The sequence below is a fragment of the Mytilus edulis genome, chromosome 6 (genome assembly GCF_963676685.1).
Source record: "Mytilus edulis chromosome 6, xbMytEdul2.2, whole genome shotgun sequence".
NCBI lineage: Eukaryota > Metazoa > Mollusca > Bivalvia > Mytilida > Mytilidae > Mytilus > Mytilus edulis.
The window spans coordinates 810,151-834,697 of NC_092349.1; the positions used below are offsets into that span (position 1 = coordinate 810,151).

The window sequence follows — 24,547 nt, forward strand, 5'->3', positions numbered from 1 at the left end:
AAATAAACCCATCATAGATATCAGAATTAAAATGTTATACACAGGATGCACGTTTTGTCTACTAAAGTATCATCAGTGATGCTCGAATCAAAAAAGTTAAAAAGACCAAGTAAGATCGAAGTTAAAGAGCATTGAAGACCCAAAACTGCATGCCAAATATGATTGACTTACCAAGAGTGTTTCATCGTAAACTGACCTAATCACAAACTTTAACATTGAACGTTTCAAAGACAATGAACTATAACTAAGGGGTGGCAGAAATGAGATGTGCCACTGCTTATACAACTGCATACCAATATCATTGTTCTACCATACAGATCCTGATCCGCATGTGGCACCTGTCGTGTTGCTGATGAAAGTACAAATTCGGTGATGTACCATTCTAGGAAAAGAGGACGTACCATTGCCGTATATATATATATATATCTGTAACAATAACATCTTCATGCCTTATATATCATGTACTGTAGTACGCCGCTAGATTAAAACTGACGTGGAAAGGTAACATATGGCCACCGGAAGCTCTTTTTTTGAGAGCCCAGGTGGTCGTGTGGTCAAGCGGGACGGCTGCAGTGCAGGCGATTTGGTGTCACGATATCACAGTAGCATGGGTTCGAATCCCGGCGAGGGAAGAACCAAAAATTTGCGAAAGCAAATTTACAGATCTAACATTGTTGGGTTGATGTTTAGACGAGTTGTATATACATTATGTACACAGCCATGTATCACCATCATTGATGGCGATCCGATGGATACATCTGTTGTAGGGTTGTCACTGACTCAGACGTACTTATGAATATAATTATTTTCTGTGACTGTATCTTACATTAATTTGTAGGATCCTTTACTATAGATAATTTAGCTGATCTGTAACAATAACATCTTCATGCCTTATATATCATGTACTGTAGTACGCCGCTAGATTAAAACTGACGTTGAAAGGTAACATATGGCCACCGGAAGCTCTTTTTTTGAGAGCCCAGGTGGTCGTGTGGTCTAGCAGGACGGCTGCAGTGCAGGCGATTTGGTGTCACGATATCACAGTAGCATGGGTTCGAATCCCGGCGAGGGAAGAACCAAAAATTTGCGAAAGCAAATTTACAGATCTAACATTGTTGGGTTGATGTTTAGACGAGTTGTATATATATATATATACATATATATATATATATATATATATATAGTGCCTAGAAAATCAACCTAACGATGTTAGAGTAGATCTGATTCGTAACTTCCTCCCCGAGCGGGGCTGGAACCTGTACTTTTTATTTCTAACTTCTAAGACAACACCGCCTAGCATTGCGCAGAGACCTAATCCCCTCCTCTAACTCTAGCTTATTATATATATATTGTCATAGAAACAAGTATTATAATGTTTTAGTTTCAAATAAAGCAGAAAAATGTTTACATGTGTATCAATCTATTTTGCTGAGTGTTAATTTGTATTATAAAATTAATGATTTGTTTATTTTAGCACAGTCGGCTACAAAATTCACGCCTTCAGCTTTTTCAAATCCGTTTCAATATATTGATGAAACAGAAACTGAACTTGATGTGAGAGAGTATACAGATTATTTGACTAGAAAAAAGGATCAAAACCCTGGGTTTAATGTAAGATATTTGAAATCAAAATTGTTTTTTCTAAGAAATTAAAATTAGCTATAATTAAATTAGTAACAAAATGGTAGGTCAGATATTTAACAATAATATGAAACATATGCATTCGATTAACTTAAATACAAGTCATGTATTTTCAATTGTGTAAAGATGTATACAAAATTTGCAATACATATTTGGTTTTAAAAATTCCCATTGCAAAATGCACAAACAATAAAAAATAAGTAAATAACAGTATATCAAATTAGAGCATAATAAAAAGACCTACTCCGTGTTAAAATAGCAGTTTTTCATTTGTTAAAAAGATATTGACATTATACGCCAGCACATTGATCAGCGGGTGAACATTTTTTTAAAACCCTCAGTTGCAGAGCAATCAATAATTGCAAGATATTAGAATTCAATGCAATATATTAAATATCACATAGCCAAACAGATGATTAAGTAGATTGTGTTACGTCTCGTCATAACATTGTAAATGTTGGCAAAAATGTCGTCAGGGTAACAATAGCTATTTGTTAACATGATATTAATTTCATCAGTATAAAGCTATAGACTCATCATTACAAATAAAAAGACGAAATATTCCAAATGGACATTAAAAAAAATCAAAAGTAGAAGAGAAACTGCCAATGTAATTGCAACATGAAATGAACACGAACAGACAAACAAGTCCCAAATCCATTAACTTTAAATCTACAAGACTGAGCAACACGAACCCCACTGAACAATTTAGTGTTGTGTACTCCGTAAGAGGAAAGAGAACCTGCTCCTTTAGTGCTCCTCGTTAAGTTGCTCTTAGACTAGTACGTATACATTCGGTGATATGTCTCACTCGGTGATTGACCTAGCAACCAAATAAAGACGGTAAGTAATACCGTATGGCGGGTTATTTTCGCGGTGTAAAATTTCGCGATTTTCATTGAATAAGGTATACATACGAAATATTTTGGCGGATTCAAAACTTATATCAATACCTTTGCATGTGTATTTTTAAATTGGCGGAATTTATTTTTGCTTTTTTCTTTCTATCCGCGAAAATAAGTGAAAATTTCAACTCTGCGAATATAACCCGCTATACGGTATGCGATTTACTTATCGGTTTCCTGTTTTGTCATTATGCTTTTACTTTCGGTGCAATATTTTAGTATAATAACTTTGGTATGCCATACTCCTGTTATTCCTGTAAAACAGACAACTTTTACAATTAAGTTACAACGTTTGTTTTTGTCTTATATAGGATGATGTCAGAGCTACAGTTTGGGCTACGTATAAAGCTGAACAGTTTTGGAAGAAGCAGCCTGTAAGTCACCTGGCTTGGAGATATATTGGAACAAAAGCCGGAGTCTTTCGAGTATATCCAGCAGTTTCATTGACTAAGTCTTATGACCACGAAAAAAAAACATGGTAAGCTTGATATAAAACGAGTAATATTCGTTTTAAATTTTTTCAGTTAGTATGATTTCGTATATAATTGATGTTTTCGTGGAAGTGCTGTGTATCATCAGTTAAGTGTCCTGTTAGATCATAATGTACCTTTCTATTTATCAGCTTCTGTACCAAGAGAAGCCTGTTTCCTGTTGTTAGGTTTTAAAATGTATGTAGTATGTGCGGCTGGACGAGAAACAAACAACATTCAAACACTGACTGAACACTCATGTGTTTTATAAATAATAGTGTTGTAATTTTTCTTTTAATATTAGGTACTTTGTGACTTTATTGATCACCACTGTGAACCGCGATAGTACTCCAAACCGCGATGGCTACGCTAAAGTGCGATTGTTTGACGCTACAGTGTGTTTTTGATCACGCTGAAGTACGTGGATGACATTGTGATGCTTCTTGGTGATAGCTACGCTGAATTGCGTAGGAGGCAACACTGAAGTGCAATGGATTACGTAAACTATATTTTCAATGTTTTTCATGTTCACGTGTCGATGAAGAAGTCCATTTGTTTGTAAGAAGCAGCTTTTCATGTTGATAAGCAAGTCATCGAGAATATATTCAAACAGTAAACGATTATCATATAATCTAAATTTGTATGGTCATCAGGAGTATGGCATAATGATAATTCTATTAACGACTCTTTTATTTCCATCATACACATACACGGAAAATAAAGGATAAACATTTATATACTAAATAACAAAAACAAATCTTCGTAAATATTATGATAATTGTACATCTGCTGATTTTACAATAGCCATCACGCGTCATTTAGACCATCAATGAAAGAACAATCACATTTCAGCGAAGACCATCGCACTTCAGCGTGACCATTGCAATTCAACATCCCCATTGCATCTCCGAGTCCGAGTTCCAAATGTCGTAACTACGATCCCGTCTCCTTTTCTCCAAATGTGACCTACCGAATTAGACTTATTATCGGGTGTGTACTAACATGAGCAACAAAACGGGTACCACATGTGGAGTAGGATCTGCTTACCCTTCCGGAGCACCTAAAATCACCTCAAGTTTTTAGTGGGGTTTGTAATCCTCAGTCTTTGGTTTTCTGTGTTGTGTTTTCTGTACTATTGTTTGTCTGTGGGTCTTTTTCTTTTTTGGCCATAGCGTTGTCAGTTTGTATTCGACTTGTGAGTTTGAATGTCCCTCTGGTATCTTTCGCCTCTCTTCTAAATGTAAATACAAGTTTTGAGGTGCAAAATGAGTATTGGTTAGACACAAAACCTCAACATTCCAAGACTACAACGCTATAAACTCCAGATTAACTGATTAGGAATTATTACTTTGATTTCTCTGTATATAATTTCGAAATTAACAAGTTTAATGTTATCAAACCTGACCGTTACGATGTTTCTTTGAAATTTCAAAAAAGCAGATGTTTACATGTCGTGAAAAAAGAAGGCTTGTGTTGCTAGACAAACTTTTTGATTTGAAAGTGTCTGTAACAAATCGGAAATACGATATTTATTTTAATTTGTGTTAGCAAATTTGTTTCATTAGTGTTGGCAAACAATGTGTATAATTCTTGCAATTTATTCCTTCTCTGGTAATATCATCAACACAAGTAAAATCGCGAATATCTATCAAGTCTTTTTATAGCGATATTTATTTCATGACATCGTTTTAAATTTAATTATTGTAGCAATATTATGTACTTACATTAGCAACACGACGAGTGTCAATAATGGAGCAGGATCTGTTTATAAACATTTTTTGTATGGATTTTCTATATATCTAATTTAATAGGTGGAGGGAAACAACATCCCATCCTGGAATGATTTACATTACTTCACCCTATCAGGATGCTTGGGGATCAGGAATCCTGCTGACACTGGCTCACACAATTTTCAAGAGAGGGTATGTATATGGATAAGATTATTGTCCTATACTGCACCAGTAGAAGCAGTTTTTACTCGATAAAAGAAGATTTCGCTCAATTTGAAAGCTACCGAAAAATATCAATAAAACAAAAAAACACGGGTTATTTTTAAGAACAAACTGTACACCTAAATGTTTTGAGAACAAATGGGTTTTAAAATACATTTTTGTTAACGTTTTATTATTTTTAATAAGCCAGACAATTATTCCTAGATACCTTTTTGAACTGACTTTAAAAATAAGATAAGTTATTAAAGGGGCTGCAAAGTTCTTATTCTTAACTGCTATGATTGATTGAGTGATTGATTGATGTTTAACGCCACCTTCAACACTATTGTGCTATTTCGTGGCGGTCAGTTTTTAGCTCACCTGGCCCGAAGGCCAAAGTGAGCTTTTCTCATCACTTTGGTCCGGCGTCCGTCGTCGTCCGTCGTCGTTAACTTTTACAAAAATCTTCTCCTCTGAAACTACTTGGCCAAATTTAACCAAACTTGGCCACAATCACCATTGGGTTATCTAGTTTAAAAAATATTTCCGGTGACCCGGCCAACTAACCAAGATGGCCGCTATGGCTAAAAATAGAACAAAGGGGTGGAATGTAGATTTTGGCTTATAACTCTGAAACTGAAGCATTTAGAGCAAATCTGACATGGGGTAAAATTGTTGATCATGTCAAGACCTATTTGCCTTGAAATTTTCAGACTAATCGGACAACCGGTTGTTGGCTTGCTGCCCCTGAATTGGCAATTTTAAGGAAATTTTGCGGTTTTTTGGCTATTATCTAGAATATTATTATAGATAGAGATAAACTGTTAACAGCAATAATGTTCAGCAAAGTTAGATCTACAAATAAGTCGACATGACCAAAATGATCAGTTGACCCTTAAGGAGGCTCGCGGGTATAAGATTTTCAGAAAAAAATTGAACATTTATTTTTCATTACAAATTTTATTTATTACCTTAAGTAGTTGTGACTTTATCATATGGTACAAAAATCATTTAAAAAAATTAATTCGTGTTGGCCCCAGGTGACTTTTAAAATGTAGATATCATTGAAAATGCTTCAAATTATCTCCCTTTGGTGCAAAAATGCCATTTTTGGCATTACAATTGAAATATCTTTTTTAACTCATCGGTGACCTTTATTTTTTATTGTTGTTTTCGAAGAAGCTGTACATAAACTAAATTATTGTAAAATTTAAGCGATTTCTGTAATTTAGTTATTTTTTTATTTCGATATTACCGTTATTTTTGCTATTACAATTGAAATATCTTTTTTAACTCATCGGTGACCTATATTTTTTATTGTTGTTTTCGAAGAAGCTGTACATAAACTAAATAATTGTAAAATTTAAGCGATTTCTGTAATTTAGTTATTTTTTTATTTCGATATTACCGTTATTTTTGCTATTAGTTCAACAGAAAAAAGGGACATTAACAAAAATGTATGCTTCTTTCGAAGGCAGATTGTGAGCGTAAATGAACGTTGATCCCGTTATTTTATTTTATTTTTCTGTTAGGTATAAGATAAAGTTCATTTATCATTGTTTATAGAAAAATATAGTTTAAAAAATGTGTGCGGTGACCCAGCCAACCAACCAAGATGGCCACCATGGCTAAAAATAGAACATAGGGGTAAAATGTAGATTTTGGCTTATAACTCTGACACCAAAGCATCAAGAGCAAATCAGACATGGGGGTTAAATTGTTTTGCAAGTCAACGTTTATCTGCCCTGAAATTTTCAGATGAATCCGACAACCGGCTATTGGGTTGCTGCCCCTGAATTGGTAATTTTAAAGGAAATTTTGCGGTTTTTGGTTATTATCTAGAATATTCTTATAGATAGAGATAAACTGTAAACAGCAACAATGTTCAGAAAAGTAAGATCCACAAATAAGTCAACATGACAAAAATGTTCAGTTGACCCCTAAAGGAGTAATTGCCCTTTATAGTCAATTGTTAATAATTTTCATAATTTTCATAAATTTTTGTAAATTTTAACAAAGTATTTTCCTCTGTAACTAATGGGCCAAGTTCATCATAAATAGTGATAATTGTAAGAAGCAAGAATGTTCAGTAACATAAGATCTACAAACATATCACCATCACCAAAACACAATTTTGTCATGAATCCACCTGTGTCCTTTGTTTAATATGCACATAGACCAAGGTGAGCGTCACAGGCTCTTAAGAGCCTCTAGTTATTGGTAGGGGAAGCCGGAGTGTCTGGAGAAAACCACCGACCTTCGGTAAGACAGCTGACAGTCCTAGTCAATTAAGATTGGAGTCGAGTGCACCTGCCACGTTCGGGAATCGAACTCACAACCTCAGTATTAACAGGCTATTGATACAGTAGTTCGACTACTTAAACCTCTCGGCCACAGAGGCCTCTAAATTGATATGAAGATGTAGTAACAAAATAAAAATAGTTAATAAACATGTCTAACTCCGCTTTGAGTGCTAACAAACATGTCCAACTCCGCCATTTTTTTGTACGTATCTATCCGAATTCAGGAGCTTGTAATTCAGTGATTGTCGCTTGTTGCTATCTGCAACATTTGTTATGTTGTATTGCTTGGTTATGGATTAATAGAAAAAGTACTTCAACTTAACTAAACAATAGTTTTCCGCTACAACAATATAGGCAAACGAACTGTATACGCATATGTCCTTTCTTTCATTCATAATTCAAAATAACATAAAAATAGAAATAATATAAAATTCATTTTGATTAATATTAAGATGCAGTGCATTTGAAATTAGATAAGAGAATATAAAAACTTTGTTAGGAGTACTGTTTACTAGCATATAATGCTGCCTCCCGGATATACTGTAAGCTGGTAAGTGGACATGTATTCGTTAGTATTGTGGCCTATAACTGCGTATGTCCACTAATTTGAACTCTGGTGCTTAGTTGTCCCATTGACATGATTGACAGTCCTACTTCATTTCCTTATTGTTATATTGGTGTTGACAAAGGATTGGTTGTTATTTGCTCAATATCCGTTAGCAAATATCCCATGCATGATCAGGACGAAAATAAATTACCGATGAATACAATAGGTAGGTTCCGTAATAAGCGTCGACCGAGTATATGACATTTACTGGAAAATGATGGTATATTAGATAGGGAAAGACATGCCATTTAGCATTGTTTAACAGACCATCAATGGACCCTTACACATTGCTGCAAGGGTTTTGAACTGAACGTACAGAGAGCATGGCTCTTCCTCTTCACGATGAATCGCATTTAAATCTCTCACTATGACCGGATGTGGCTGCGTTTTAGAAGACATAGTGACCATATTTCTGTACCCTAGTCACCCTTAAGGGGTTGTTCATAAAGGAACAACGACGTTCGTCATAGGAAAACTAATTGATTTACAAAACTCGACATTTTTTTTATATTTACTTCTTCTTTAAAAAAGAATAAAACGTTTAACCTACAATAAATCCATTTAGTTTTCTTTACTTAGTTTTCATTGTATAGGGACACATTTTGATCAGATAATCAAAATTTGTAAATTCAGAAATATTTTATAAAGGTGTATAGCATGAAGGCAGATATGGTTTTTTAGCTCACCTGGCCCGAAGGGCCAAGTGAGCTTTTCTCATCACTTGGCGTCCGTCGTCAGTCGTCGTCCGTCGTCGTCCGTCGTCGTCGTCCGTCGTCGTTAACTTTTACAAAAATCTTCTCCTCTGAAACTACTGGGCCAAATCAAACCAAACTTGGCCACAATCATCATTGGGGTATCTAGTTTAAAAAATGTGTGGCGTGACCCGGTCAACCAACCAAGATGGCCGCCACGGCTAAAAATAGAACATAGGGGTAAAATGCAGTTTTTGGCTTATAACTCAAAAACCAAAGCATTTAGAGCAAATCTGACATGGGGTAAAAATGTTTATCAGGTCAAGATCTATCTGCCCTGAAATTTTCAGATGAATCGGTCAATCGGTTGTTGGGTTGCTGCCCCTGAATTGGTAATTTTGAAGAAATTTTGCTGTTTTTGGTTATTATCTTGAATATTATTATAGTTAGAGATAAACTGTAAACAGCAATAATGTTCAGCAAAGTAAGATCTACAAATAAGTCAACATGACCAAAATGGTCAGTTGACCCGTTTAGGAGTTATTGCCCTTTATAGTCAATTTTTAACCATTTTTCGTTAATTAAAGTAATCTTTTACAAAAATCTTCTCCTCTGAAACTACTTGGCCAAATTAATCCAAACTTGGCCACAATCATCTTTGGGGTATTTAGTTTAAAAAATGTGTGGCGTGACCTGTACCAACCAAGATGGCCGCTACGGCTAAAAATAGAACAAAGGGGTAAAATGCAGTTTTTGGCTTATAACTCAAAAACCAAAGCATTTTGAGGAAATCTGACATGGGATAAAAATGTTTATCAGGTCAAGATCTATCTGCCCTAAAATTTTCAGATGAATCGGTCAATCGGTTGTTGGGTTGCTGCCCCTGAATTGGTAATTTTGAGGAAATTTTGCTGTTTTTGTTTATTATCTTGAATATTATTATAGATAGAGATAAACTGTAGACAGCAATAATGTTCAGCAAAGTAAGATCTACAAATAAGTCAACATGACCAAAATGGTCAGTTGACCCGTTTAGGAGTTATTGCCCTTTATAGTCAATTTTTAACCATTTTTCGTAAATTAAAGTAATCTTTTACAAAAATCTTCTCCTCTGAAACTACGTGGCCAAATTAATCCAAACTTGGCCACAATCATCTTTGGGGTATCTAGTTTAAAAAATGTGTGGCGTGACCTGGTCAACCAACCAAGATGGCCGCCACCGCTAAAAATAGAACATAGGGGTAAAATGCAGTTTTTGGCTTATAACTCAAAAACCAAAGCATTTTGAGGAAATCTGACATGGGATAAAAATGTTAATCAGGTCAAGAACTATCTGCCCTGAAATTTTCAGATGAATCGGTCAATCGGTTGTTGGGTTGCTGCCCCTGAATTGGTAATTTTGAGGAAATTTTGCTGTTTTTGGTTATTATCTTGAATATTATTATAGATAGAGATAAATTGTAAACAGCAATAATGTTCAGCAAAGTAAGATCTACAAATAAGTCAACATGACAAAAATGGTCAGTTGACCCCTTTAGGAGTTATTGCCCTTTATAGTCAATCTTTAACCATTTTTCATAAATCTAAGTAATCTTTTACAAAATCTCCACTGAAACTACTAGGCCACAATCATCTTTGGGGTATCTAGTTTGAAAAATGTGTCCGATGACCTGGCCATTCAACCAAGATGGCCGCCACGGCTAAAAATAGAACATAGGGGTAAAATGCAGTTTTTTGCTTATAACTATGAAACCAAAGCATCTGGAGCAAATCTGACAAGAAGTTAAATTGTTAATCAAGTCAATATCTATCTGCCCTGAATTTTTCAGATGAATTGGACAACTGGTTGTTGGGTTGCTGCCCTCCAATTGGTAATTTTTAAAGAAATTTTGCCGTTTTTGGTTATCTTGAATACTATTATAGATAGCGATAAACTGTAAACAGCAATAATGTTCAGCAAAGTAAGATCTACAAATAAGTCAACATGACCTAAATGGTCAATTGACCCCTTAAGGAGTTATTGCCCTTTATAGTCAATTTTTAACAATTTTCATTAATTTGGTAAATTTATGTAAATTTTTACCAAATATAGTTCTCTGTTACTAATGGGCAAAGTTCATGATAGATATAATTGTAAGAAGCAAAATCGTTCAGTAAAGTAAGAACTTCAAACACATCACCATCACCAAAATACAATTTTGTCATGAATCCATTTGTGTTCTTTGTTTAATATGCACATAGACCAAGGTGAGCGACACAGGCTCTTTAGAGCCTCTAGTTTAGTAATATTAACGTATTTCTGTTCTTTTTTTAGTTCAAACCAAGTAACAGCAGTAGTTGGTGCAGATTTTCCCTTACAGTATTTCAGTTACTTTATTGATAACATATATCCTGTTTGTACGACAAAGGACTTCAAGTAAGTTTAATGAAAATATCCACAAATATATATGCCAAACACGTGTGAAAATAAAAGGACCAATATGACAGACAATTGTATATTAAAACTCATTTAAATATCAGGCTTATAATTAGGTATGCCAGACGCGCGTTTCGTCTACGAAAAACCCATTAGTAGCGCTCGAATCAAAAACAGTTTCAAGGCCAACTCCAACATTGGAGTGCATTAAAACCATAACGTTCTGAAAGGTTGTGCCAGATATGACTAGGGAGAAGAATGCAAACATTGGAGTGCACTAAAACCATAACGTTCTGAAAGGTTGTGCCAGATATGACTAGGAAGAAGAACAACCTGAGTACTTTAAGTAATTAAATATTTGATAAACAGTTAACTTACAGAAAAAGAATATATCTATGATATTTCATTTCAACATAAAAGTGCTCAGCTCCAATTTGAAATAAGATATTTGGTAGTAATGAAAAAGTGACCCTTAATTTAAACTGTTGTTCTTCCTATATTGAATAGCCTACATTTAGATAATAGATTATACATCCTTTTTACAGATGTATGATTATAGACGACAGTGGATTTCTTGTCATACACCAAGCTTTCAAAGAAACTATTGACCCAAAGTATTTTGATGATCCTAAGCACATTACCATTTTGGTGAGTATTATTTCGAGTAGATGATTGGCCTTCACAAAAGTTGTAGGTTCTATCTGAATATCATAGAAAAATCACAGTTTTTTTAAATTGTAGGACTCATTTCTGAAAAAATCTGTCATAGCAACTGTTTGGAATAATCTCAGCTGCTCATATAAATTTTTAAGTTTTCCGCTTCATCCTCATGATCTTAATGAGCATGTAGATATGTATTCATTGTTTTGCTACTGATTTTTAAAAAGAAAACACCAGGAATGTTTAAAAATGTGACTGCCAATGGCCATTTCATCATCATAAAATGCATTTCAGCAAAACACAGCTAATTGGTTAACCTCGGTTTGTTAAGCTTGTATCAGGAAATTTCAGGGTTATTTATCTCTTGGAAGCTTATCCTTGAACCGTTGTTTAATATATTATGTTTAAGTACACCAATGTGCTATGAATTAATGCATGTTGATTAATGTATTGTACTGAATATAATCCGTCTACATTGGTTTTAATTCTGTTTAGGCCACATAGAACTTCGTGGAACCATTTAGCGTCTTTTATAAGTGTCTGTTGTCGTCGTCCGTCGTCGTCGTCCGTTAACTTTTACAAAAATCTTCTCCTCTGAAACTACTGGGCCAAATAAAACCAAACTTAGCCTAAACCATCCTTAGGGTATCTAGTTTGAAAAAATGTATCCGAAGACCCCGCCCATCAACCAAGATGGCCGCCATTGCTAAAAATAAAACATGGGGGTAAAATGCAGTTTTTGGCTTATATATCTGAAACTAAAGCATTTAGAGCAAATCTGACTACGAATAAAAATGTTCATCAGGTAGAGATCTATCTGCCCTGAAATTTTCAGACGCATCAGACAACCCGTTGTTGGGTTGCTGCCCCTGAATGGGTAATTTTAATGAAATTTTGCAGTTTTCGTTTATTATCTTGAATATTATATTAGATAGAAATAAACTGTTAACAGCAAAATTGTTCAACAAAATTAGATCTACAAATAAGTTAAATGTTCAAAATTGTCAACTGACACCATAAAGAGTTATCGATTTTAAAATCAATTTTTCACAATTGTTCGTAAATGTTTTGTTAAATTTTACAAAAATCTTCTCCTCTGAAACTACTGAGCCAAATAAAACCAAACTTGGCCTAAATCATCCTTTGTGTATCTAGTTTAAAAAATTTATTCGATGCTCCAGCCCATGTAACAAGATGGCCGTCATGGCTGAAAATAGAACATGGGGTAAAATGCAGTTTTTGGCTTATATCTCTGAAACTAAAGCATTTCGAGCAAATCTGACAGGGAATGAAAATGTTTATCAGGTCAAGATCTATCTACCCTATGATTTTCAGATGCATCAGACAATCTGTTGATGGATTGCTGCCCCTGAATTGGTAATTTTAAGGAAATTTTGCAGCTTTTTGTGATATCTTGAATATTATAATAGATAAAGATAAACTGTAAACAGCAAAATTGTTCAGCAAAGTAAGATCTACAAATAAGTCAACATGACCAAAATGGTCAATTGTTCCCTTAAGGAGTTATTGCCCTTCATAGTAAATTTTAACAATTTTTGGTAAAAATCTTCTCCTCTGAAACTATTGAGACAAATTTATCAAATTTGACCACAATCATCATTAGGGTATTTAGTTTTAAAAAAATGTGTCAGATGACCCCGCCTACCAACCAACATGGCTGATATGGCTAAAAATAGAACATAGGGGTAAAATGCAAGTTTTGTCTATTATTTTTTAAACCATTATAAACAGAAAATCTGAAAGGAGCAAACATGTTCAGAATAATGAGCTCTACCAATTGTCCATATACGTCAAAACTGTTAGACTAATTCTTATAGGAGTTGTTGCCTATAAATGACAAATTTTACAAAGGTGAGCGACACAGACTCTTTCGAGCCTCTAGTTTTTTTACTAGGTGGTTAAGTTATCTACTTTTTAGTAAAATATTATGCATAATACATATTATATTTTTCAATTCTTCATAGGAACCTGCCATAGCGGATGCAATGAAACAGTATGGTGTATTTAACTCACTCACTTGTGAAGATTTGTCTACAAACAAGGAATTTAAATCATTCAGGGTACGTTCGAAATAAAATGTGCAATTATTAAAACAGTTGGATATAGGTATTGATTAAAGTATCGATATTCAGTCACTTCTAGCATTCATAGCCGTATTGCCATAAAATGGCAGTCATTTTCCAATTTTCATTAAATAAACTCCTTACTCTGCCTTGTACTCAACAAATAAAAATACCTTCAATTGCTTTCAATAGAACCATGGTTCCCAGGTGTGAATAACTACACCAAACGTAATGTAATTCCGATTAAAGAAACATGCAAACTTATCCTCATTTCAAGTTTTTTAACAACATTTTTATTATTCAAAAACATACAACACAGATTCAACTTTGATTCCATGTTCTTTACATTTCATAAAATACCACAATTACCCAAATATGTTACACACTTTCAAAGTAACAGCTATGACATGTATGAGTAATGACAATTTGTGTGAATATGTACTATATTCTGATAAGTTATTCCTCACCCGGCCTAACGATGCTAAATCAGTATAATTGTTGTTCTATACCTGGGCAGAATATATTTAGATATTTTTCAATGATGAGTTGTAATATATGTCAGATTTTCGGATCTGTCATACACATACTGTTTTTCGATACATTGAAATACGAGTGGAGTATTTCACTAACGACATTACGTGCATTCTTATAATTCTTGATGAAAAACATAAGCTCTCACCTCAGGAAACAGACACATTATAGTTTTCTAGATTGAAGTTTTGGTTTGTTTCACAGGTTACATTACCAGCTAGTAGATCTACAGGACTAAGTTTTGATCAAACTGATAATAAGTTTGATTTGAGACCAGTTATGGACACAAACATCTTTATTCTGAGAATAGCGAAAGGATCAATACTTGATGGCACAACATCATCAGCATGCAAATGTGTAAGATAATATACATGTTTATTTTAAAGAATATTTAGAGAAAAATCCAATATAACGGTATATAATTATACAGACTACAAACTCTTCTAAATACGTACCATGGCCAAACACAATAAAAAAAACATGGGCATCAAAGCTCTTGAAACAAGAAAAGCAATATGTATATTAGTTGGCAAGCTATTATCTTATATTTCATTCTGTTTTTATTTTTGTCAGATAGTTTTTAATATACACATACAATTGCCAATAATTTATAGAATTAAGGAGATATTGTATGATTGCCGATGCAAAAACTATTCATCAGAGACAAAATGATGTTTATATAGAAAAATTCCCTCATGAAGAAAACTTCATCTTTGTAGGATGAATTTATATTCCGTAATCATATATTTTTTTTTGTTAAGATAATTAAAGATGTGGCTAATTTTTACCGACACAATATAGGTCACTAAACTTTATACATTCCATTGTATTGCCCTAGACTGTCGGAACATGTTTTTTTAACCACGTGCAGAAGCAGCAATCCTTAATTTTGTTTTCTAGGCTAAGTTTAAAAAAAATCAAAATGTGAAAATTCAGATGTCATATATCATATTGTTTAAACGGTTTTCGTTGTTTTGAGAATTACTTATATATCTTGGTTGATTTGTCATATCTTTTATAGAATTTAGAAGTATAATGCTTGTCATACTCTAAAGACACCTATCTCTTGTTGAATACAGTTTTTTTTTATGTATGCTCGCTTGATGTCTTTTGGTATTTTTGTCGTTGGGGTGCTATCTTTTTAACTTAAACTCCACATCTTTTTTTGTTATACATCTTTAAGATTTTCTTTTTTCCCCGTTTTAGGACAGTAACGTTCAACCAGATTTTAGAGAGTGTAATAACAATTGTAACTGCATCTGTTATACACCTATAGTATACAATGTATGTACGAACGTATACACCACAACTTCAGCGTACGTATAAAAGCTATGCTTACTACAATATGATTATACGATCTCTTTGGATAAGCTGATATGAACTTAGTTTAAATACTACAAAATGACTTCTAAATGTACATAACAGATTGAGCTGGGTAGATTTACACTGTCGTGCTTTATACACCTTTTAAATTCGGATAATTCATCTGATTAAATGTATCTAGATTAAGTTGAAACTTAGTTATGTGCATGAAACAAATAGAAGTTTAGCATTAATTTTGCTGATTGTAAGTGATAAATATAAAATATATTGTTGAGAGTCATTTAAATTCATTTCTTCCATTTTTGTGTTCAATATGAAACGTTATAATCTAGTATGGATGTAAATAAGAAGATGTGGTATCAGGGTAAATTATCCAACAATCCATCCAAGTCATTATGTATAAAAAGTTCACAATTATACGTCAAAGTACGGTCTTCAAAACGGAGCCTTGGCTCACACCGAATAGCAAGCTATAAAGGGCCCAAAAATGACTAGCGTAAAACAATTCAAACAGGAAAACCAACGGTCTAATCTATATAAAAACGAGAAACGAGAAACACTTATGAACAACACCAATAAACATGATAAACGACAACCACTGAACCTGGCAGAAGTAATCTTTGATGTGAAATGTTACAACAATGTATATATTATTTATTAACACTTAATAACAACCCATGTTCTATTATCTTAGAGACTCCAGTTTGCCTTGCAGTGCTTGACTACTAGATAAATCCGGAATAAGTATCAATGAAAATTTGACAGGACTTCAATCTTGCTTTGATCCAAAATGTAATGAGAAAACGACTAAAAAGTAAGAAATATTTAAAATTATAATTAGGCATTATGTATAGATCAGATTTTCATTCACATATTGTTTGTTATCATTGCCGTCTATTAACTTCAAAATAAATTAGGGAAAAACATGAACTTGAGTAAAATGGTATAGTTTTGTTTTTTAATTACTTATATATATGATAAAATTGAAATCAAGCATTCATACATTCATTTATGAAAGTTGTAATCCACTCAAATACGAAAATGACAAATAAAGGCTAAGAATATATTATACGATATTGCCTAAATGGGAAAGTATAAATGCCAAAAATAAACCGAACACACATGACAGGGTAAATCCGAACAGACAAAAAACGGTAATATGTGCAATTACAATATCAGCATGAGTTAAGTATTGTGTTTTTTCTCTCTCAGAGATTGCTACAGTGAGTTCCAATGTAGTTGGTGTGAGTTTACATTTAGAGGAGAAATTATTCCAGAACCTTGTTGTAGAATTTAGGGGGAGTGCTCTTTTGGAAAGACTAAAGACTCAAACTCTAACATTTGTGATGGTATGTTTAAATTATGTTGTGAAAATTATTTTGTTTTGTTTTGAAAAGTTATGATGTAAAATCAGAATTATTTCAGGTCGTTGTTCAATCAATATCTAAATAACAGCTATATACCTTTAATATGGCCTGTCAGTTATATTATAAGACACAACCCGATTTTAATCAACACTAATATATGAGACTGAATTAAAATATAGCAAAGCAAAACCGGTTTGACTTTTGGTTTGGTATCACACAATAGCAGAAAGAGAGCTCTTGAGCCATCCTTATTAGATATTAATCACGGTAAGCATAATTATACTGACTGGGCCTTATCAGCTTGTTTTTGTTTTTGTTAATCTTTATTGTTAACGTTGTAAATCAAAAACTTGGGAAAATCAACGAAGGAGCCCTCAAATTTGTCACAGTACAATGTATGGAAATCTGTATTGAACGTAGCTGTGCGTTTACACTGGTCAGGATTTATTACACTGTAATACATCAGGACACTGGTCAGGATTTATTACACTGTAAGACATCATGACACTGGTCAGGATTTATTACACGGTAATACATCATGACTCTGGTCAAGATTTATTACACTGTAAAACATCATGACACTGGTCAGAATTTATAACACTGTAAAACATCATGACACTGGTCAGGATTTATTACACAGTAATAAATCATGACACGTGTAGATGTTGGTTGATTGTTTTTTTTTCTCAGCATCCAGTGAAATGTATGTCGTGCATATTCAGAACGAGAACAAATTGAAAGTTAATCCAATAAGAACTTCTATACAGTTGGTCGACCAGGATAAAAGACAAACAATAAGCACTGACAAAAAGTCGGACTTAATTCAGTTTGTGAGTAGTTTCGCAAATAATGTACACTCCTTCAAACTAACCTATATCGTTATAACATTTATAAGTGTGTACTTACAATGGGAAGTTACACGTACTAAGTATATGAAAATTATATCTGCAATATGAAGTTACAAACATAAATATTATTTTCTTATGTCCATCATTGACCCAAATTAATCAAAGCTACATATATCAAATGCGAAACAATTTTAGTGGTGTTTTCTTCTGCGCATATGTGCATATATTCTTACCGTGTAATTATGTCAATGCACTTTTGACATTGACCTATCTACGTTTATATATATTTCCTAAAAGAAATATAAGAAAATGTATATGTATACACCTCTTATAAATCATTATTGTTACCTTAATAAATGGCATTTCGGAAGTCATTCTAATAATATCTTTCAATAGCCTTGCATACAGAAACCCCATCGGAAGAAGCCGAAGGACGAAGTACCGATGTAGTAGTCGGAGGAGTAATTGGTGGACTTTTAGCTGTAGTTCTCATAGTTGGCGGGGTCATTTTTCTTTTGAGATATTTATACATCAAAGATAATTGTGATAATGAAGACCCGTACTTATATGCTATACCTGACCATATTGACTTGCGAAGTGCACAAAATGAACCTAATGGGCAGTTCAATCCGCCATTCACAACAAGTAACTTTTCTTCCGGGAGTGTTTCAAATGGAGTGCATAGTTACATTTCAGTAGTAAGTGATAAATCTAGGTACGATAGACCTACTGAATAACGTAATGTACTTAAGTAAAGATAAAAAATAAAAGATCAGAAGGTTTAATGGTGAATTTTGCAGGCCTTTTTTGTTTTTGTTTCTCTGCACAGGATAATTTACATGTTTAAGCCGTTTGAGATAACACAAACATCAATGATATCAAAAGTTTATCAAACCTAAGCAAAGCATAAATTTGTACGTGTACGGTATACTTTTGATAGTGCTGATTTTTTTCATATTTTTTAAACACAGATCTTGAAACAATCAAACAGACTGAATAGAAACAAATTTTGCATCAGGTACATGTAATGGATGTTGTGCAATATGTCAATTCAGAGGAAAACATTTTATCATATTTATATGAATCATTATATCATACGTTTTATACATTTGAACAATAACCTTTTTGTAATTGTCTTTTTTTTTCAATCATTAAATTGTATATTTTCAGATTACTTATAATTACAGAACTGTAATATATATGTTGTGAATGTAAACGTAACTGTTGAGTGTGTTCGACACATATATGTCTATTAGTATGTAAAACAGTACAGTGCTAAAACTAAGAGTAAATGTGACATTACAGAACAGCTTTAAAATGCCCAAAAATAGCAATTACTAGTAGCACAATGTGAATCAATTCGAAAGTAATAACGTATTGTCTGTTTTAAGTAATATCAAAGAACGCAAAATATACATTCCAGACTAAACTAACTTCATTCGAAATATATCACATTAAGCAGAAAGTAACTTCAGGAATAGCACTGAAATCATACGGAGCGAGAACTGTTGTCTGGACAGGATAAGCGTCTCTTTCTATGAATGTGCGATGTAAGACTCGGTGACGGTCAAGATAGGGTACGTTTGTATGGATGTTTTCAAGTAATTGCACTCGAAAGAAGCATATTTTAATTGATAAGGTCAATTTGATTCGCTTAAGGATGTTTGCATAATTGTTTCAAAATAACAAGTTGTTTAATAACTGTTATAAATTTATTGTTAATAGATAACGGAACTTAAAATAACAGAAAAAAAAATAAAGTTTCATGTCCTTATTTTTGAGATATAATCAGTTGATTTTACAAGATTACTATATGCAATAAAATTATGAAAAGAAAGGTAGGGGTAAGCGGGTAAAATTTGTACTGTCACTACATGGATAAATTAGACGATTCGAATATTTGACAGAAAGTGAAAAACAAGAGTAGCGAACATCCTTTAATAGGTTTGTTTTTTAATACATGTTTCACAGATGGAACTGTAATTTGATATTTTCATACCTTTTAAAGTGTTATAGCACAATTCGTAACTGTGTTACAGTGTTTGTTGAGTTTGTTCATAATTTGTTGATATTATCCAGCAACTGTGTCTTTCGATGCTCAATATGAATTCAAACTGTTTTTTGTGTTTTTATTAATTGTGTATATAAGGGTAATGCTGGGGGTGGGGGGGGGGGGGGGTTCCTTCATATCTGTATTTTTTAATATTTGATGCCATTTTTCTCTACTCTTTATAATTTTTGCTCATTATTCTCTATTATAAAATTGAGAATGGAAAGGTATGGTTTTAGTTAATTTTTTCTATTCATTATATGTTTAGCCCATTATCCTCTATTCTGTAAACCCCCCATCCAGACCCTGGTATATTGATTGTATGTCATAAAATACTACATCATATCTTTGTTTTTCAATTGTTCCATATTTTGTTTTTACTTTTACTCATGTAAACTCTTACGTTGTTTTCATATTAAAGACAATAAACCATAGCCTTTTGATATTTCTACTTTTTCAGGATTTGCCAAAGTGTAAATTTAAGCACAAAGAAAGATAATTTTTATCCCATTAACAGATTATTTGATGAGTTGATTTGTGTTGAGCGGAAAATATTACATGTCTATTTATGATGATCACACGTTAATGTGATACAAAGATGAGACAATAAGCTCTTGTGTATTAGACTAGCACACTGAGTTAGATCATCAACACATCACCCTTTCGGAAATTCTTTTAACTCTTTATTCAAATGCTACGTTTAAGCAAAAACGCAGCAAATATTACTAGATTGCAACAAAATTCCACATTGCAGTCCTGCTAATTGTTTTTTAAGTTCGATTGTCATGAACATAATTACAGGACGTTCATTCCCAATGAGACATCATCCCCATAACGCAAAAAAAGAGGATTCAAACAACTGCATGCCAATGCACATTCTTCAATAATGAGCAAATATATATACTGTATGGAAGCTTTAGAATGTTTCTATATAGCGAACAGCAAAAGTGGAACAATTCAAAAGGGAAAACGTAAAGTCTGCTTTAAGGAACTGAAACTAATTAAACCATTCGAAATATATATATATATATCTTACATTAATTTGTAGGATCCTTTACTATAGATAATTTAGCTGATCTGTAACAATAACATCTTCATGCCTTATATATCATGTACTGCAGTACGCCGCTAGATTAAAACTGACGTGGAAAGGTAACACATGGCCAGCGAAAGCTCTTTTTTTGAGAGCCCAGGTGGTCGTGTGGTCTAGCGGGACGGCTGCAGTGCAGGCGATTTGGTGTCACGATATCACAGTAGCATGGGTTCGAATCCCGGCGAGGGAAGAACCAAAAATTTGCGAAAGCAAATTTACAGATCTAACATTGTTGGGTTGATGTTTAGACGAGTTATATATATATATATATATATATATATATATATATATATATATCACATAAGGACAAACCTGAATGAATTGCAATTATGTTATATGGACCATGAACTGGTAGCTGGACAGGGTAAGCGTATCTTTGTATGAATGTATCATCCCGCTGTGCGAATTTAAACTATGTGCAGGTCACGATAGGGTAAGTTTGCATTCATATATCCAAGTATAGCATTCGAAAAAAAAAATTTAAATTGATTTGGTCGTATGATTCGCTTTTTATAGGTTTGATCTGAAGATACATGTTTCACAGACGGATTTGTAATCTAATACTTTCATACCTTTTAAGGTCTTTCATTGCGCAATTTATGACAGTGTTTATTAGCCCGCATCTGTGTTCTTCGGTGCCCAATTTGAAGAGCTAAATTATTGATATGATCCCGAGATGAAGAACAGCAAAAACGCGATGTTAACTTGTTTTTAGTGTTTGTCATTTGCATATATTGATTTTATGTCATGAATTACTACATCACATGTTTTTTATCAATTGTGCCATTTGTGTTCTTGTAAATTTTAATTCTTGTAAATACATGTATATGCAGTTGTTTCTTAACATTTTCCTACACCCTAGCACATATAAATTATTATATATTTTTAAAAAACTTTATGATGACAATCCTATGAATTAATTATGATATCTATTATTTAGTGATCACTATAATCAAATTCAGTCATCTGTATATAATATAATTAATTGTTTCCCTATGTTTTAAGGTGTACATAGTTGCTCAAACTATACCCTTTGGGTAGTGCTCCACATTTAATGGAGGAATATACAAGAAACTGAACTGAACTGTGTATTTACTTTTATGCATGAAGATTTTTGCGTTGTTTTCATATTAAAGAGAATAAACTATAGCTTTTTTGACATTTCTACGAGTTCAATATTTTCCAAATTGTATATTTTAGCTTAAATACTTCGAGCTGGAATCTTTTAATTTCATACAATCGAAATCTGGTTTTACAATTTCGTTTCATTTCCGGTATATAGATGATTAAATTCTAGGTCTGGTTTCATTACGAGTGAGACATTTAGATTCAACCACTGTATCAAGTGTATTACGATATTTCTCCAGTCGAGACAGTTAAATTTTAAAATTTAAAAAGCGTGACTTAATTGCCGATCTTTTTAAATATTTAAAATTTAACTGTTGAGAGTGTAGAAATATCATAATACACGAGATATAGTGGTGGAATCTGTTTCTCTGATATCTAAACAAGTTTGTCCTTCATCTTCAAAGATTTGCAGAAAGTTGTGTTCTTTATATTTTACGTCATCAGGCATGGTCGCCTTTTTCATGATTCCACTATAGGAAATTCAGAAGAAATAAAGAAAATTTGACGTCATAATTGAAATTTCGACCAATCATTTGCCGAGAACAAAAGAGGGACGAAAGATACCAAAGGGACAGTCAAACTCATAAATCTAAAACAAACTGACAACGCCATGGCTAAAAATAAAAAGACAAACAGAAAAACAATAGTACACACGACACAACATCGAAAACTAAAGAATAAACAACACGAACCCCACCAAAAACTAGGGGTGATCTCAGGTGCTCCGGAAGGGTAAGCAGATCCTGCTCCATATGTGGCACCCGTCGTGTTGCTTAAGTGATTACAAATCCGGTAAATAGTCTAATTCGGTAGGTCATATTCATGAAAGGGAAGGGGATTGTAGTTACGACGTAAGGAACATATCCGATATCATTTGTGAAACGGTTATTCCATAACGGTCAACCAACTCGTGATGGCGTCCGTAAAATTTACGAAGGGATGATTTCAACTTCACCATTTGGAACTCTTGGTTTAATAGCTTCCTTGTGAGCAGCAAACCTCTATCAAGAAAATCATGATAGGAAATGCAAGCACGGGAATATCGTATCAATTAGGAGATATATACCCCGTATGCAGGTGCTGCTGGAATGTTGCTACTTAGAAATGGAAAGTTCACAATTGGAAAGCTGAAATCATCTCTTTTGTCGTAAAGTTTTGTTTTCAACCGACCCTCATTGTCAATTTCTAGATGTAAGTCAAGATATGAAGCCGACTTAACTGTATCTGTAGTATCCTTTATCTCTAGTTCGATTGGATAGATGCGTTCCACATAGTCACCAAATTTTGAATTGTTAAGTGAAAGAACATCATCTATATAGCGGAAAGTAGAGTTAAAGGATATTGCTAACTTCTTATCTTTCTTCCTAAGAAGTTCCTGCATGAAGTCAGCCTCATAATAATAAAGAAACAAGTCGGCGAGTAGAGGGGCACAGTTTGTTCCCATTGGAATGCCGACAGTCTGTTGAAAAACACGTCCTCCGAACGTAACAAATATGTTGTCAATCAAGAAATCAAGCATCTTGATAATATCAGTTTCAGAGAATTTTTTGTTTGAATCAGAGTGATTCTTTACAAAGTAGGATTTATCCCTCCCTAAGACAAGATACTTGTATCTACGTTGGCCATTCTTTTTTATGAAGCAAAGTAATATCAACTCTTTCAATTTGTTTTTTAGTTTGGAATGTGGAATACTTGTGTACAGGGTAGAAAAGTCAAATGTTTTAATACTGTTACAAGATGAAAGAGAGTTAGATTGTATATACTCTAAAAGATCTTTTGAATTTTTAAGTATCCACATCTGATTCACGCCACCTCTAGAATAGGCAGTTTCACAATAACTTTGAAGCCCGTCTTTGATTGCTGATAAAATAGATGTTAATAATTTAGAAAGAGGTTTCGTGGAGCACTTGGAAGACCCAGCAATATACCGTTGTTTGTAAGGACACTTATGTAGTTTAGGTATCCAATACAGTGATGGAAGATCCAGTTCTTCATCTTTGGTTGAAATTCCAAAGGAACATAGAACAGACCTATGATTATCCAGGATTTCCTCTTTGGTAAGTGTCGTGAGGGTATATGTTGAGTTACCAAGTGAATTGTCAATACCTAATTCGTTTATCAAGCAGTTGATGTAGTGACTTTTACACACAAAAACGATGTTATTTGGGGCTTTATCTGCAGGGACAACAACATATTTGTCATGGAGGTCGGATAGGTGTTTTGCAACATTTGGGTCTTTAAAGATTGACGTAGCATGGGCATTGATGGACCCATTCAGTTTCTTAATTCTGATTTGTATCAACGTTTTCTCTAGAGAGGAGACATATATTTGTTGATATGTTTTAGCCCGCATCTGTGTTCTTCGGTGCCCAATTTTGAAGAGCTAAATTATTGATATGATCCCGAGATGAAGAACAGCAAAAACGCGATGTTAACTTGTTTTTAGTGTTTGTCATTTGCATATATTGATTTCATGTCATGAATTACTACATCACATG

At 33.5% G+C, this 24,547-nt stretch overlaps 1 protein-coding gene across 1 annotated transcript in view; it reads left to right on the top strand.

The window, feature by feature from the left end:
* The window catches only part of LOC139526912 (VWFA and cache domain-containing protein 1-like), a 45,996-nt gene extending 27,433 nt beyond the window's left edge, over positions 1-18,563 (top strand). Inside the window, exons 13-23 of the mRNA XM_071322065.1 lie at positions 1,475-1,611; positions 2,858-3,024; positions 4,828-4,938; positions 10,864-10,965; positions 11,511-11,613; positions 13,611-13,706; positions 14,445-14,597; positions 15,447-15,556; positions 16,258-16,377; positions 16,776-16,912; positions 18,175-18,563. Of these exons, the coding sequence (XP_071178166.1) occupies positions 1,475-1,611; positions 2,858-3,024; positions 4,828-4,938; positions 10,864-10,965; positions 11,511-11,613; positions 13,611-13,706; positions 14,445-14,597; positions 15,447-15,556; positions 16,258-16,285 (1,007 nt within the window). The 3' untranslated portion in view covers positions 16,286-16,377; positions 16,776-16,912; positions 18,175-18,563. The remainder of the gene's footprint in view (positions 1-1,474; positions 1,612-2,857; positions 3,025-4,827; positions 4,939-10,863; positions 10,966-11,510; positions 11,614-13,610; positions 13,707-14,444; positions 14,598-15,446; positions 15,557-16,257; positions 16,378-16,775; positions 16,913-18,174) is intronic.
* Positions 18,564-24,547: the final 5,984 nt, after the last annotated feature.